This window comes from Perca flavescens, chromosome 21 (genome assembly GCF_004354835.1).
Source record: "Perca flavescens isolate YP-PL-M2 chromosome 21, PFLA_1.0, whole genome shotgun sequence".
Lineage (NCBI taxonomy): Eukaryota > Metazoa > Chordata > Actinopteri > Perciformes > Percidae > Perca > Perca flavescens.
The window spans coordinates 24,194,378-24,210,213 of NC_041351.1; the positions used below are offsets into that span (position 1 = coordinate 24,194,378).

General features: G+C 41.8%; 1 protein-coding gene across 7 annotated transcripts in view; it reads left to right on the forward strand.

The window, feature by feature from the left end:
* Positions 1-15,388, forward strand: part of spag9b (sperm associated antigen 9b) — a 45,569-nt gene extending 30,181 nt beyond the window's left edge. For 4 of the 7 annotated variants that reach the window (XM_028567039.1, XM_028567042.1, XM_028567043.1 and 1 more), the window contains 23 exons: positions 410-503; positions 1,046-1,170; positions 1,711-1,768; positions 2,775-2,927; positions 3,060-3,120; positions 3,915-4,045; positions 5,363-5,419; positions 6,546-6,725; positions 8,234-8,363; positions 9,012-9,101; positions 9,809-9,970; positions 10,076-10,247; positions 10,434-10,643; positions 11,183-11,339; positions 11,807-11,935; positions 12,041-12,121; positions 12,212-12,279; positions 12,398-12,546; positions 13,264-13,435; positions 13,557-13,670; positions 13,990-14,169; positions 14,610-14,741; positions 14,832-15,388. In XM_028567039.1, the coding sequence (XP_028422840.1) occupies positions 410-503; positions 1,046-1,170; positions 1,711-1,768; positions 2,775-2,927; positions 3,060-3,120; positions 3,915-4,045; positions 5,363-5,419; positions 6,546-6,725; positions 8,234-8,363; positions 9,012-9,101; positions 9,809-9,970; positions 10,076-10,247; positions 10,434-10,643; positions 11,183-11,339; positions 11,807-11,935; positions 12,041-12,121; positions 12,212-12,279; positions 12,398-12,546; positions 13,264-13,435; positions 13,557-13,670; positions 13,990-14,169; positions 14,610-14,741; positions 14,832-14,944 (2,918 nt within the window). In that variant the 3' untranslated portion in view covers positions 14,945-15,388. Of the gene's footprint in view, positions 1-409; positions 504-1,045; positions 1,171-1,710; positions 1,769-2,774; positions 2,928-3,059; positions 3,121-3,914; positions 4,046-5,362; positions 5,421-6,545; positions 6,726-8,233; positions 8,364-9,011; positions 9,102-9,808; positions 9,971-10,075; positions 10,248-10,433; positions 10,644-11,182; positions 11,340-11,806; positions 11,936-12,040; positions 12,122-12,211; positions 12,280-12,397; positions 12,547-13,263; positions 13,436-13,556; positions 13,671-13,989; positions 14,170-14,609; positions 14,742-14,831 lie in introns of all 7 variants that reach the window. The other 3 variants (XM_028567041.1, XM_028567046.1, XM_028567040.1) reach the window with 2 other exon arrangements.
* Positions 15,389-15,836: the final 448 nt, after the last annotated feature.

The window sequence follows — 15,836 nt, forward strand, 5'->3', positions numbered from 1 at the left end:
ACCATTCTTTGTAAATCCTAGAAATGGTTGTGCGTGAGAATCCCAGTAACTGAGCAGATTGTGAAATACTCAAATCAGCCCCTCTGGCACCAACAACCATGCCACGCTCAAAGTTGCTTAGATCACCTTTCTTTCCCATTCTGACATTCAGTTTGGAGTTCAGGAGATTGTCTAGACCTGGACGACACCCCTAAATGCATTAAAGTAGCTGCCATGTGATTGGTTGATTAGATCATTTCTTTAACGAGAAATCTTACAGGTGTTCCTACTAATCCTTTAGGTGAGTGTATATACACCTATGTCTGTAATGTTAACACAGGACTAGTAGCACTTTAACATCATCTATCCGCCGTTTTGAGTGTACTGGCTCGCTCATTCCTCTTCTTTGTATCTCTGCTGGCTATATTAGATGGAGCACACAACCAGGAGAGCTCTGAGGTGCAGGCCATCATAGAGTCCACTCCCGAGCTGGACATGCACCACGATGGCTGCTTAGGAACAAGGTACAGGAATGATGATTAGATGTTTTATCATCATTACCCTACAATTAGGAAAACGTTAAAGGATAAGGCATTATACGGTATATGTCTGACAAGTCCCATGAGAAGACCAAAACCAACGATGCGTCAGTATGTTTTAATCATATCCTATGATCTGAGACCCCCCCCTTCCCGGGATCCCCATATTTAAACAATATATTGTCTCCTCCCCCCCTTTTTTTTTTTCACTGGTTCATTAATGTGTTTTTAATAGTTTTTGGACAGCAGTGGAGCTTTAAGTCACAGAGGAATAAGTTGCAATATATTAGGTAGTATTTGTTAGTAGAAACAATTCATTGTTGGTTATGGTATATTCATTGAATTTGTTGACAATATGAAAAAACATAGATTCAGAATGATTCATCCCAACTAATACACATCATCCCAGTTGGTATCCATTTGTACTAAAGTGTTAAAAAATAGCGTTAAAAGTAAAAGCTGTGTTCACATGTATGATTGCGATATTATATATCAATTTCCTCCCCCTACCTTATCTGTCCACCCAGCACACCAGCTAAAGGTGGCATAGAGAATCTAGCGTTTGACCGCAACACTGATTCTCTGTTTGAGGAGCTGTCGTCTGCAGGGAACGACCTGATAGGAGACATGGATGAAGGAGCCGACATGCTGGGTAAGAAGCCTCCTGACTTGATGTTATAATTTCATCATCATCTCTACTTTTACAAACTGCTTTCTTCCCCTGTTGAATTTTCTGAATTGTCTTTTCTTTGGCTGTCGGGCTTTTATCCTCACAGATGAATTTTCTGGTGTGTATCAATGAATTCCCCGAAGATCTATCTACCAGCTCCTTATTATCATCATTTGTGTTCTTGATTCTGGGTTCACTTTCAGTTCCCTCCCTTCCTTATGGATGTGCAGAATAGTAAATAGTGCCACTGTGTTGAGAAGGGCAGTAATACTATAGACTTCAGATTTAGTTCAAACGAGCCAATTTAACTTACTTGCGGTGTCATAAACCTCTTTCTGATTTGCATCATCTCTTGCATGACTCTCAGACTACAAATTTCTAGGTAAGACTGAGAGAACAATATGTTGGTGTGTAGGATAGACATAAGAAATGCGTCTTTATTGATGTGATTTTCCTTTCACGATGGAGCACATGATAAGATTCAGAACATTCTGTATTCACATTATGGGTGATTATTTTCAGGCATGGGTCGGGAAGTTGAACATCTCATCCAAGAGAACGCCCAGCTGCTGGAGACCAAGTTAGTAATCGTAACCTCTTCTCTGAAGCCATCTCTGCCCCACGTGTATATTTAAGCAGCCAGAAAAATGGCAAACGCACGAAAGGGGCTGTACTCGATATTTAGAAGACTACCTCAACATGACTCTCACAGACCGTTCCCCAGCTCGTTAAATACCCGCGCTTTGTCCCGGCCCTTAGCGTCAGATACAGAGGCACAAGGCACTCACAAAGCACTCCCATACACGTGCTGCCCGACTGGCTATTAAAACAAAGAACAGACAAACTCAGAATACAACAAACACACACAGAGGGAGTGTGATTTTTATTCTGTGCTAATGATGCACTCCATTACATAGCAAATAGTTGTGTACTGCCATATTAATGTTCTGAATATAGAGTACAGCCAATTTAATAAAAAAAAAGACTTTTAACACTGAAGTAAATTGCAGACATTGCTGCTTTAGTGGGTTATGTAAGGTTACATGCCAAATACCGGCATTAGCTTCCCTATTTATTCTGTATATGCTTGTTGTTATCGTTTCTTGATAATGCCCTTTGTGTTTGGCATATGGTTACGAAATTTCTGTTACCCAGACATATCAATTTGCAGTGTCTACTGATGCCTGCAGTTTGGATACAAATTACTTATTGGAGTTCTGTTATTTTTCTCATTTGATTTAAAATTTTGCACATCAAAGCACCAATTGCTAGACATTTAATGGCTAACGAATGCTGTTTATTGGTATTGAAACTAACATGAACCACTTCGGTAACTGTGATTACGTTTCTTCAGTTAGAACCCTTTTCCAAGAGGTGCTACTATTTTTTGGTCTGCGCCTTGTTGCACTTTATTACAAAGATTGATATTGATTATGAGGTTAAAAAAAGCAATTTCATGAATACATAAAAACAGAAATGTCCCCCTTGCATTGTTGAGAAACAGGACAATGCTGCCACCTTGTGTTTAATTTAGATATCCCATTAGAATGTCCAGTATGTTGATATGCATGTTTATTTGTTTTCAGAAATGCTTTGAACGTGGTGAAAAATGACCTGATAGCGCAAATGGATGAACTGACTTGTGAGAAGGAGGGTCTGCAAGGCGAGCTAAAGGCTGTCACTCAGGCCAAGACCAAACTGGAGGACAAGAACAAAGAATTGGAAGATGAACTCAAGAAGTGAGTTGGTTTGGACTTTGGCTTCAAAACACAATAGGCAACACTAACTGCCTTCCAGTCTATTGTTATATCTAGTCTGTGTAAGTCTGTATGAACATGGTTGCGGATTATAATTTGTGTACTCAATTGCAGGATTCGAGCAGAGCTCGAGGCCTCCAAAAACAAGGTCAAGAATGACAACAACGAGGATGATGTGAGTCTTTTGATATTTAATGTGATCTGAGTGTGTGATACACCTGTATGGATTAGAGCAGTAAAAGCATTCAACAACTTTTGTTGAGGAATGGTACCTACTGTAAATGTTGAACCTGATTTTAAATTTCTCTATAAATATTTATATTTTAATGCCACAGCAATAAAGCCTTTAGTGTTCCCCTTAAAAAGCTTAATATGTATTGATACCAGTCTACTCACGTGTTTATGAACACGCACATGGACGGATTACTCACAGACCGCAGCTATTACAATTTACAATATCCGCCACGTATTCCTCTCTCTGCCACTTTCACTGCTAACTCCAAAAACGAAACCTAGCAGTCTAGTCGGCACGTTTTTTTTCTGCAAACCCAAACAAAGGCACAGATTGGCTGATCCCTGCCATCCCACAAATGGTGAGGCTTTTGTCTCAGTCACACATTAAACACACACCACCCGTCTCTTTCAACAGCATTGCGCACACCGCAGCAGCTTCGTTGAATTGACAGCAAACCTTTAGTCAACCGATTCGTAAAGTTAGAACCGGGCCATCGCCGAATCTTGGTCCATTTAGAGTGGACCGATGCAGGGGTCAGCGTATCGATGTAGCCGTATCTGTGATAATACAACCGGATACTGATTTGGATCGGTGAATCTTTACACCCCTACTTCATGGCCATCATATTCATCGTCTGATTTGAAATAAAAGGCCAATGTGAGCATGCGTTACATATAATATGTATATGTATTGAATAGTGGTTCAGTGGACTTATGCTGGTGTTGTGCCTGCAGAGCGATGTGCCTACAGCCCAGAGGAAGCGCTTCACCAGGGTGGAGATGGCCAGAGTCCTGATGGAGAGAAACCAGTATAAGGAGAGGCTAATGGAGCTGCAGGAGGCTGTCAGATGGACGGAGATGATCCGGTAAGAGAGGAGGAACAGAGGCAGCACTGCAGGGCTGAACAAATAGTGGAAAATATCTTATTGCAGTTTTTCTGACCAGGCCTGTATTCGTGTTCTACATGGTATTAAAAAACGATATGATTGCACCTTGAATAATCACACATGTATCTATTGTACATCAATAGGTCAACCCAGTTAGGTAAAGTCAATTTACCTATTTGTCTAAAGAAAAATAATTGATTTAGCTCACATGTATTAAATAGTGGCAGTGGTGGCGTAAAGGTTAAAGAAGCAAGTTTGTGACCTGTACGTCGTCGGTTCAATCCCCAGACCGACAGGATAAAATCTGGGTGGGGAAAGTGACCACCACCACTGAGGTGCCCTTGAGCAAGGCCCTTAACCCCAACGGCTCCAGTGGAGCTGCTCAGTGGCCAGCAGATCAGACTGTGGTTGTACCGGGCAGCTTCCAGGTGCGAATGTGTAACTGTGTGAATGTGATCAGGGCGTTCCTGCAAAAGAGAGGTTTCCTCTCAGTGAACCTTCCCTGAATAAGTAAAGGAAAAAAATAAATAAAAAATTATAACATTAGTGGAATACTGGACATTACTCAATGGTATTCTCATATAAGCATGATATTCGGCATACTGTACAGAAGAGGGCCAGTAATGATAGTAAGGACATTTTATTGAGTCAACCTTACTGTAAAGATTAGAGTTTTAAGGTGATAAGCCTAAAAATGTGGTCTAAGTTTAACCGGTAGATTCTGATAAATCTATTCGATAACTAATGTGAGGCGATAGCCTAGATGGTTTCTGCAGTAGAAGACTCGCCACTCTGTTAGTCTTTTATGAATAGAAAAAAGACAGCCCACAACTCCTTTTTTTTTTTTCAACATCAAATACGATACACAGAGTGATGTTTCTTCTTCCACAAAACCATCTTTGGCCAAGTGTAAGTAGTACAGACGCCAGCATGCATAGACCATATTAACAGACAAAGCAACGATTTCTTTTTTGTTGTGTTGCCAGAAAATTGCTCTCTTTGATATAAAAACAGTTAATCATTTAGCCCTAATTTCAAGTTAAGAGTGTTATCCCTGCCATTATTTGTTAAACTTTCTATACACTGCTATTATTTGATCATAATGCACTGTTGCAATTGAATACAATCCCCTGGTTCCCTTCGCTTGATCCTTAACACGCACACACACACACACACACACACACACACACACACACACACACACACACACACACACACACACACACACACACACACAGGCAGTGACTGTAAAACCCCATCAAAGGCATTTGATTCAAAGTGAATTGTCTGTTTCAGGGCATCAAAGGAGAACCCAGCTCTTCCAGAGAAGAAGAAATCCAGCCTCTGGCAGTTGTAAGCTCCTCTTTTCTTTTCACTTCAGCTCTCAAATATCAGCCACAGTATGTTTTTTGATGCATTTTATTTTGCTTTTCTTTTATATTCCATGTTGTGTGGTTGTGTTCTCCAGGATGTAGGTAAATCGTTGACATGTTAACAGTGTCTATCTTGACTGGCTTGCGATGTTCATCTTGACAACAAACAGACTTAACAGACGAGAGCCAGCCAGGAAACAGTGGCTCTGATCTCAGATCTGAGCTGCTTTACTGTCACAAGTATTTATTAAAAGTTAAAGAAAGTTGTAAACATCAAGCGTGACAGAATCTTTTGAGGGAGGTATGTGGAATGCACATCTTTGCTCACAGAGGAACTAAATCTGATAACTGAATTTCTGTTATCCGATCCCTGCTCTCCTTTGTTACGTTTCAAAAGGAATGAGTTTGGTTTGAACGAGGACATTGTTTGGGGCAGGTTTTTTGGCAATGGGATTGGGACAAATGTGTGTATGAGAGAAGCAAAATCTGATAAATCCACCATCTCTTCTGCCCTGTTTCTGTGTGTTTCTCTATATCCTGCTGATGTTGTGATGTCTGTGTGCAGGAGGTGTGTTGGCAGGGTTGCTACAGAGATGGGAGGGAATGCAGGAATTTCGGGTGGAGTGTATTGGTCAAACAAAGCAAATCCATTAAGATAGACTTACCATTTCCTATCTTTAAGTTACAGGCGTATATTATATGCTAAAGTATCCATTTGAAACATCTGTTGCTGACTTATTATAAACGGTCAGATGTAGTGTGATAAATACCGTGTGCTCTCACAGTAGAGTTAGGTGGAAATGAAGTGTTATTGTCCAGTTTTGCTCTGTGTTGTTGACTAACGTCCTAGTTGGTGCACAATATTAACCCTGCACTCTGCACTTTCGCACAGCTGCTCTGGTTAATGGGGACATGCATATCAATGTCTACCTGTGTGGAAGCTGGCATGGTGCGTTGGCATGGGAAAAGGAACCTTTTTACCCTTAAATGTTGAACCTTACTGCTGCCGCTGGAGCTACTGCTTGTGTCCACCCCTCTATATGTTTGTCTGTGTGCTTCTTCTTTTTTTCTCGTTCCTTTCCACTTCCCCACCCTTACACCTCCAGTTTCAGCCGTTTGTTCAGCTCGTCGGGCGGGGCAGCCAAGAAGCCGACAACGGATGCCCCAGTGAACGTCAAGTACAATGCGCCCACCTCTCAGATTCAGCCGTCCGTCAAGAAGCGGAGCACCACACTGCAGCAGCTGCCCAGTGACAAGAGCAAAGCCTTTGATTTCCTCAATGAGGAGTAAGTCAGTCAGGGTAAAGTAGAGTAAACGAAAACGTGTGTTACCGTTACCTGTGTATGCTGAGGCACTGTTGATCTTTTATGTTGCATCGACTCAAAGATCAAGAACACTTAGAAAAAAGGAATAACGGGCCACTCATCAACTATCTCGGGCATCACGCTTTTTAAAAGGGATGTCAAGATTTTAAATACAGTTTGACCATTTTTATTTCGCTCAATTCAATTATATTTTATCCCTAGTCTTGAATCCTAACAGAAGTTATCTCAGGACACTTTCCAAATAAAGTAGGTCTAGACCACACTCTATAATATCCAGAGACCCAACGGTTCCCCCAAGAGCATGCACTTGGTGCAACAGTGGCGAGGAACAATGCCAAGCTATAAAAACCCAAGCATACAGATCTGTTTGGTGGATGAGGCCTCACTGCTGAAACACATTTGAATGGCTTTCAAAGTTTTAAATCGGACAGCTGTACTGTCTTGGGGTGCTTTCAAACCTTAACTGTCTGGTGCAGTTCAGATTAACTCTGATGCACGCTTTAGTATGCAAGTGCAGGGATTTAAGTGTTAATTAAAAGTGTGGGGATTGTATGGATCTTCTGTGCTACCGGGTTGAAGATTTTGCCAAACAATACACTTAATACCTTTTTTATTAAAAAGTCTTCACTACATAGATTATAAGTCTGGACAGACATGGATGTAAACTGCAACAACTGTACTGGTTGGCGGAGATATACAACCGTAACGTGGTAAATCTAGTTTGTAATAAGTCTGTTTGAACAAGATCTAAAAGACGATGTATAATTTTTTCTGGACCACATTTCATGAACTGCAGGTGTGAAAGTGTCCTTCGAAACTTCCCATCAGCGAGACAGCATATTTAATTGACATGGCTTGCGGAAATATTTAGAACAACATTGACAGTAACCAGGTAAATTGTGTTTTGTAGACCTTTTCAATTAAGTAACTTGTCAATGCTCTGCATATGTCTGGTCTGAAAAATATTAATTAAAATCCAACACTTAAATTGAGTGTAATAATAACAAATTTAATCAAACTGGTCACAGTGACTTTCTAATTTGTATTTATTTTAGTAGAAACCCTAGTCTCGCTTTGCCAGACCCTCCTCCAAAGCGCGCTGGAGGAGGGTCTGGCCACTCCACATAGCATTCGGGGATGGGAGGAAAACGTATTCTGGTTTATTGGCATTTCTTTAAACCAATCACAATCATCTTGAGCGGTGCACCGGGAAAAGCCTCGGATGGAACTTGTTCTAGTGGAACGTGTACGTTTTAAAAGTTGTTTTAGTCTTGCAACAGAAAACTCAGATTGGACAGATAGTCTAACTAGCTGTCTGGATTTAACTTGCAGAGATCTGAGAAAAGGTGGATTTTCTGTGGGCAACGGAGCAATCCCGGAAGTGGAACGTCAAGGATATAGACTATAGAAGCCCTAACCGTCCAACAACAGACATCTTTGTCAGTGAGCTGTTGTTCTGTCCCCCACAGAGTGGCAGCTGATAATGTGGTATCCAGGCGGGAGCAGAAGAGGGCTCAGTACCAGCAGGTCAAAGCCCACGTCCAGAAGGAGGACGACAGAGTGCAGGCTTGCGGCTGGAGTCTGCCTAAGAAATACAAAGTAAGGACATAAGCACTAAAACCTTATGCAGTAGCACTTTATGTCTTCTGTTATCATTATAGCTCATTGTTTGAAGAACGCTGACGTCTGCCGCTTTGTGCCGATACGCATGGGTTGCTGCCCAGTTCTACTTTTAAACGTCTATTTATTGGTATTTTAGAAGGCAAAACCTATTTTACAAATTCTGTAAAATATTACAGAAATAGTTTTATAAAAACATTTACATACACAACAGGTCCTGTACCAAAGATAATTCTGATTAGATAATAATCGGAGTACAAAGCTGCTCCGCCTGCTTATTGACATCACACCTCAGGTAGTTATCATAGCTAAGAGTTAAAGTAAGAGCCAAAGGGATATTTATTGCCTAGCTTCTACTATATCAACGAAGGGTTGCCAAGTCTTATAAAATGTTTCAACGGAACCAAGCAATGTATGCCCAGTTCTACTTTTAATGTAAAATTGCGATATGAAATTGCCATCTAATTAAAGGCTTCCCTTTCCAAAGAGCACCATCATCATCGTTTTGAAGTTTTCTTCATAACAGAAGATAACAGTTTGCTCCTCTTCATTTGATGGTAGAACTGTTGTAAGCTCTAAAAGAAACAAGCTGTAATGCAATTGTGGGGTTTGTTTTATTTGTTTTAGGCCAATGGTGGCCAGACAGAGAGTAAGGTGAAGAATCTACCTGTTCCTGTCTTCCTCAGACCGCTGGATGAAAAAGATGCTTCTATGAAGGTACTTCCTTTTTAGGGCTGCAACTAACGATTATTTTCATTGTCGATTTAATCTGTTGATTATTTTTTCGATTATTCAATTATTTGTTTGGTCTATAAAATGTCAGAAAATGGTAAAAAAATGTGGATCAGTGTTTCCCAAAAAGCCCAAGATGACATCCTCAAATGTCTTGTTTTGTCCACAAATCAAAGATGTTCAGTTTACTGTCCCAGAGGAGAAAAGAAACTAGAACATATTCACATTTAACAAACTGGAATTAAAGAAGTTTTACTTTTGTCTTAAAAAAATTACTCAAACCGACTAATCAAAATAGTTGGCGATTAATTTAAGAGTTGACAACTAATCGATTAATCTTTGCAGCTCTACTTCCTTTAGCTTGTTAGTGTATAACTGTAATTGCATGCAAAATATTGTATTGGCTTTTTTTCTTTTTTTTAATCTGCGACATTAAGTACATATTTTTTAACTACTAGTCTTAAAACCAGTATGGGAAACCAATGTTTTGACTGAAAGTGCTGATAGTCCAGTATTAGGCAGATACTGTAGAAAACCATTCTAGTAATTGCATTGCATTTAATAATAAGGTAATTTTCTTGATAGTTATACATGTCTGAAAGCTATCAGGAGATATGCAACACATCTAAGTAGTGTGATAGGGATGCATTGATATTGTATTTGACTGCTGTAACTGTGTGTCTGTGCTTCAGCTGTGGTGTGCTGCTGGTGTGAACCTCTCTGGAGGTAAAACCAGAGACGGAGGTTCGATCGTAGGAGCCAGCGTGTTTTACAGCGACGTCCCCGGACCAGAGAGCCCTAAAAAGAAAATAGGATCTCAGAGCAGCCTGGATAAACTGGATCAAGACCTCAAGGTACACACACAGACTCTGCTAGTTTTCCCACACCTGGTGATGAAGATAATTACATACATAATTACTAAATAATTCAAATGGCACTTTGTTTGTTGGTGGTTGCAGGAGCAGCAGAAGGAGCTGCGGCAGCAGGATGAGTTGTCGTCGCTGGTTTGGATCTGTACCAGCACCCAGTCCACCACCAAAGCTGTTGTCATTGACGCCAACCAGGCTGGAAACATCCTGGAGAGCTTCTTTGTGTGTAACTGCCACGTCCTCTGCATTGCCAGTGTTCCAGGTCAGCGGATGAATACATGTGCCTCTGGCTTTTGCTGCAAGTCCACACAGTGAAAGAGAGGGGTTTTTATTACTGACATCTCGTTTTTGTATTCAGTGGCCCACAGAGGAACTGGACCGTTTACAAGGGATGTCATGTTTTCTTGTTCATGATTTACATATGTATGTATGTTTGTTTTTTATTTAGGTGCAAGAGAGACCGACTACCCAGCTGGTGAGGAAGTAGCTCCTAACTCTGAGGCAGGACCAGCAGGGGATGGAGGATCACAATCAACCGACAGCTACTCAGCAGGCGGCGACGACGTGCTCGGAGGCATCACTGTTGTTGGCTGTGAAGCTGAGGGAGCGGAAGCTGTTCCTCAGACAGCAGCCAGGCCAGGAGAAGACGGAGACAGTGGTCAGAGATGTTTACTGTTCAAGCCCTTTTCCACCTGACATAAGCGTGCATTCTCTGTGATCAGGGCCAGTATATATCTGTCAGTCAGTCAAAGAAATGACTGTAAATTAATGCCAAAACTGTGACTTTTAACAAGCTCATACTAGTCAATGAAGGTCTAAATTAAGAAAGTTGCTAAAACTTCTAGGCCTAAAAGCAGGACCAAAAATTTTTAGCCAGTTAGGGGAGATTTCCTACTCTGAGATGCTTGATAAATACAAGCCCAGACTATGTTTTGGTAAAGCAAATATGCATTCATCTGCCTTTTGATCATGTGGTCAAATGGATGAGGAAAAGTAACACAAGGTGATAACTGTCAGCTATCAAGAACCTAAAAAAAATTAATTCACAACAATCTGCAGTTTAGCGAGGGAAGGTGCACACATATACTCAACATTCCACCCATCTGGCCCCTGCAGAAATAAAGCTAAAATGACGCCATAGATATTACCTATACATGTGAGTCGGCCCAGTTTACTAAGAGACGATCCTCTCTACAGAATCCAGACCAGCAGAGGAAGCCACGGAGGCGACAGAGGCCAGCGCAGGGCCTGCCGACAAAAGAGAGAGCCTGAGGGGAGTCTACACTGAACACGTCTTCACTGATCCACTGGGAGCTCAGCAGAGCGCAGAGGCTCCGGCTAACTACTCTCAGAGGTAACACCAGGACGCCCATTACACAACCCAATGGTATTGCAATTCAGTCTGTCCAATAAAACTGTCAGTTTTATCAGTGCAACCATAAACAAACCCACCGAGCAACAATATCAAATCCCTGCAAAACAATTTTCTGTTGGCTCATGAAACCTGTGTGCATATGTTGTTTGATGGTAAATCATTTTTGCATTAAACCTTTGAGTCAAACTTCCTTGCTGCATCGCTGGATGGCCGCGTGTGTTTTGCCCCTGGCTACCTTTACTTATTATCCTCTTCAGAATGGGCCGTAACATTGTATCCGGCATAGAACTAGTGAAAAACCCAAATTTACATCCAGTGCTACCACTGTACCAATCACCGTGTATGGTGACATCTGATAGGGAATTCTTCACACGTTAATGTCTAGCCGTAGTAAGTGCAATTATGCAAACGCAGCCTCTCTAATGCCTGCTGACTCTGATGACCAGGGAGAGTGATCTGTTGAAAGATGGCGTGAGTTCAAACCCCAATGCCGAGGAGCAGGACCTGATGAGAGAAGAGGCTCAGAAAATGAGCAGTGTTCTGCCTACTATGTGGCTGGGGGCACAGAACGGATGGTGAGTTTTTTACATTTCAGTTGCCCAGCACACTTGTGTTTGTGGCCAGAATTCAAGAAATCTGGATTGACGATGAAATTATCGAGACAACTTTTCTGATTCTAGTGTGTACGTCCACTCCTCTGTGGCTCAGTGGAAGAAGTGTCTCCATTCTATAAAGCTGAAGGACTCTGTGCTCGGCATAGTGTAAGTACATTCAAATAACCCCAAACTCCGTTTCATTCTCATGTTGCTACTTTTATTTTTTTGTGTGTAACCGCTGTTTCTCTCCCACAGGCATGTGAAAGGGCGTGTACTGGTGGGTCTCTCCGATGGCACTTTAGCCATTTTCCACAGAGGAGTGGGTAAGGACACACAAGCACGTGCAAAAAGTTCTTTTAAATTGAACAAGTAATATCTACCTGATGTGGGATTTCTCTGCAAGTATCCCCATGTATCTTGACTTCCTTTTGTTTTTGGCAGATGGACAATGGGATCTGACCAACTACCATCTGTTAGACCTAGGGAGACCACACTACTCCATCCGCTGCATGACTGTAGTTCATGACAAGGTGTGGTGTGGCTACAGGAACAAGATCTATGTGGTGCAGCCCAAAGCCATGAAGATAGAGGTATGATAAGACTTAACCCTCAGTCATTTATTTTATTTTTTTAAAGATTATTTTTTGGGCTTTTCAGCCTTTTAATAGACAGGACAGCTAGGTGAGAAAGGGGAGAGAGAGGAGGAAGACATGCAGGAAATCGTCACAGGTCGGACTCGAACCGTAGACCACTGCGTCAAGGAATAAACCTCCAAGTATATGTGCGCCTGCTCTACCCACTGAGCCAACCCGGCCACAGTCATTTATTTTTTTATTATTTTATTTAGACTTCTGCACACACATGCAGAACTGCAGTCAACAATTCAATTTTATTTATAGTATCAAATCATAACGAGTTATCTCGAGACACTTTACAGATAGAGTAGGTCTAGACCACATTCTATAATTTACAAAGACCCAACAATTCCAATAATTCCCCCCAAGAGCAAACCTTTAGTGCGACAGTGGCGAGGAAAAACTTCCTTTTAGGGAGAAACCTCAGACAGACTCAGGCTCTTGGTGGGCGGTGTCTGACGGTTCTGGTTGGGGTACTACCAGCATATAACACAAAAATTGTAAAACAATCAAGTATTTACTTACTTTGTTTGATCCACTAAGCAAGAAAAGGATTTCGTTCAACTTCTCTTTTTTTTTTCTCCCCACACTTTTATAGAAGTTGCTTCAAAGCAGCTTGACCGTGTGTATTTTTGCCCTTAATCTCTCCCGCATATCCTCCGTCCTTTGCAGAAGTCATTTGACGCCCACCCTCGCAAGGAGAGCCAGGTACGTCAGCTGGCCTGGGATGGCGATGGCATCTGGGTGTCCATCAGACTGGACTCCACTCTCAGGCTGTACCACGCTCACACCTTCCAGCACCTTCAGGACGTCGACATCGAGCCCTACGTCAGCAAGATGCTGGGTCGGTTCACTCATTCTTACAACAAGATTGAAATGCATGAAAAACAAGAGGCACGACAGCCTTTGTTCATCAGCTCCGATTTTGTTATCTTTTTTTTTTTTTTTTTTGTTGTTTCCCTCAGGTACGGGGAAACTAGGTTTCTCATTTGTGAGGATCACAGCTCTCATGGTGTCATGTAATCGCCTGTGGATTGGCACTGGAAATGGAGTCATCATCTCCATCCCTCTGACAGATAGTGAGTTCCGGAGCTAGATATTTTTATGGGGCTAAACCTCTGGTGGACACACCCATTCACACTTGCTGCTGCCCATATATTTGTAGTCCCTCGTTACCACTATCACTCCACATTTTGTGGTTCACTGAAAATACTGTTTGCACAAGTTGTGATTTAAGTTTTCTGATATTCAGAAAACTAACAATATTGTACTGCAACAAGAATATCCCATTCGTTACACACACAGTCTTGAAGGTGGATTGCACAGACTGAGCATTTTGATTGGCCCCTTCAATTTCTGTCTCTCTCTCTCCCTCTCTCACTTCCACCGTTCCATCAGCAGCCAACAGGGAAACCAATGCAGCAGTTAACCAACCTGGAAGTGCAGTTCGTGTCTATGGCGACGACAGCAGTGACAAAGTGACAGCTGGGACATTTGTTCCGTACTGCTCCATGGCTCACGCTCAGCTCTGTTTCCATGGTCACAGAGATGCTGTCAAGTTCTTCACCGCTGTCCCAGGTTAACAAACCTGGCTGTTTTTACTTTTTTTATTTTTATATATTCCAATGTTATGTTCTAACTTTGCTATCAAACCCTTTGGGGTTTTATCAACAATTTTGGACCTACCAAATCTATACTTTTTATTGTATATTATTTTTCTATAAAAAAAAGAAGAAAGAAAGTTGTCCTCATAGTTGCTTCTGCCATACACTTGTAATATATGATGTGATATTCAAATGAGATGACACAATCAGCAGGCCTTCTTTCTGTGTATAAAATGCAAGAAAGTGTTAGAAACGGACTAAACTTGTCATATTATCAAATGCAGATTCAAAACGGATGAGTCAGAGAGCTGAGACCTCATTTCAATACAGTACACAGATACGAAGGGCTGTACCAGATAAACACAGTCTGGACTTGTTTGCTGTTATTTACAGTTTGTGGCTCTGTGCTTTCAGGTCACGCCGTTCCATCTACGTCCTGCGGAGCGGAGGCAGCAGGTGACAAGACGACAGATGCCGCAACTCAGGAAGGAACCAAGTCCATGTTGGTGATGAGTGGAGGCGAAGGCTACATCGACTTTAGGATGGGTGAGTTTGCAACACGTAATGGACAAAAGCATCCTTGTAGTCCCCACGGGAGACCTAGAGACCGTGACGCCCCTCTGTATGTCTTTTAAGGTGATGAGGATGGCGTGGAGGACGAGGACCCCCTACTGAAACTGCAGCCCTTGCTGGCTAAAGCCGAGCGCAGCCACCTCATCGTCTGGCAGGTCCTCGCCAGCGAGGACTAAGCTCTGACCCGGGTCCCCTCAGGCCTGATTTGCCTTTTCTCTCAAACCCGCTGCCATGGAGGAGGAGTTCAGGTGGCCGACTCCCCTCTACAGGCACGAGTTTAATCAGCACTTATTTCTTCTTCAAACCAGAACAATAACAGTGAAACAAGCAGAAACTCAGTGGTAAACTGGACAGGAGCAGTGTAAACAGATTTAAGCAATCTGCATGTTGTTGTCTCTTATTTGTTCCTTTTTAAAACCTATTTAATGAATTTGAATTTCAATATGTCATGTTTTCTTATATTATTTGAGGTAAAGCAGTTATTGGATACAGAACTTTTTGTTACATTTGCTCAGCAGATGAAATGAATTTTTCCTCCTGACATTGCCAGCTTCTCTTAACTCAGTTCAGTTGTTGCGCGCTCATTCTGGACTCGACTCGATGCTAAATCAGTTGGTCAAGCAGAAAATAATCACCTGTGAGCTTCCCTGTTGCCCTTTAAAATGTAATACTCATTATGTGTGGGAGCAAATCATGTGAGCTTCTTATTTGATGAATCCCAAATCATGTTTTTTTTTTTAGTTTTGCACTCTTTGAGAACTTTGCTTATGATTGTATGCAAGACAAATGGAATTGATTGCCAGTTGTTTAAGCATCAGCTTCATCTGGTTAGGATGTGCTTGATCAGGAGATGGCCCTGTATTTCTCCCAATATTCAAGATCTTGTTGTGGTAGCCCCAGTTTATGCCTCTCATGCATGCATTACCATTCCATTTCAGTCACAGAGCCAAGCATCCAATATTCTGAAAAGTAAATGAATCCTCAAAGACTATTTTAATGTTTCCGATTCTGGAAATGCCTTCAGAACAGCGCTAAGCGTAAATTACCTCCTTGGGTTTTTTTGCGACG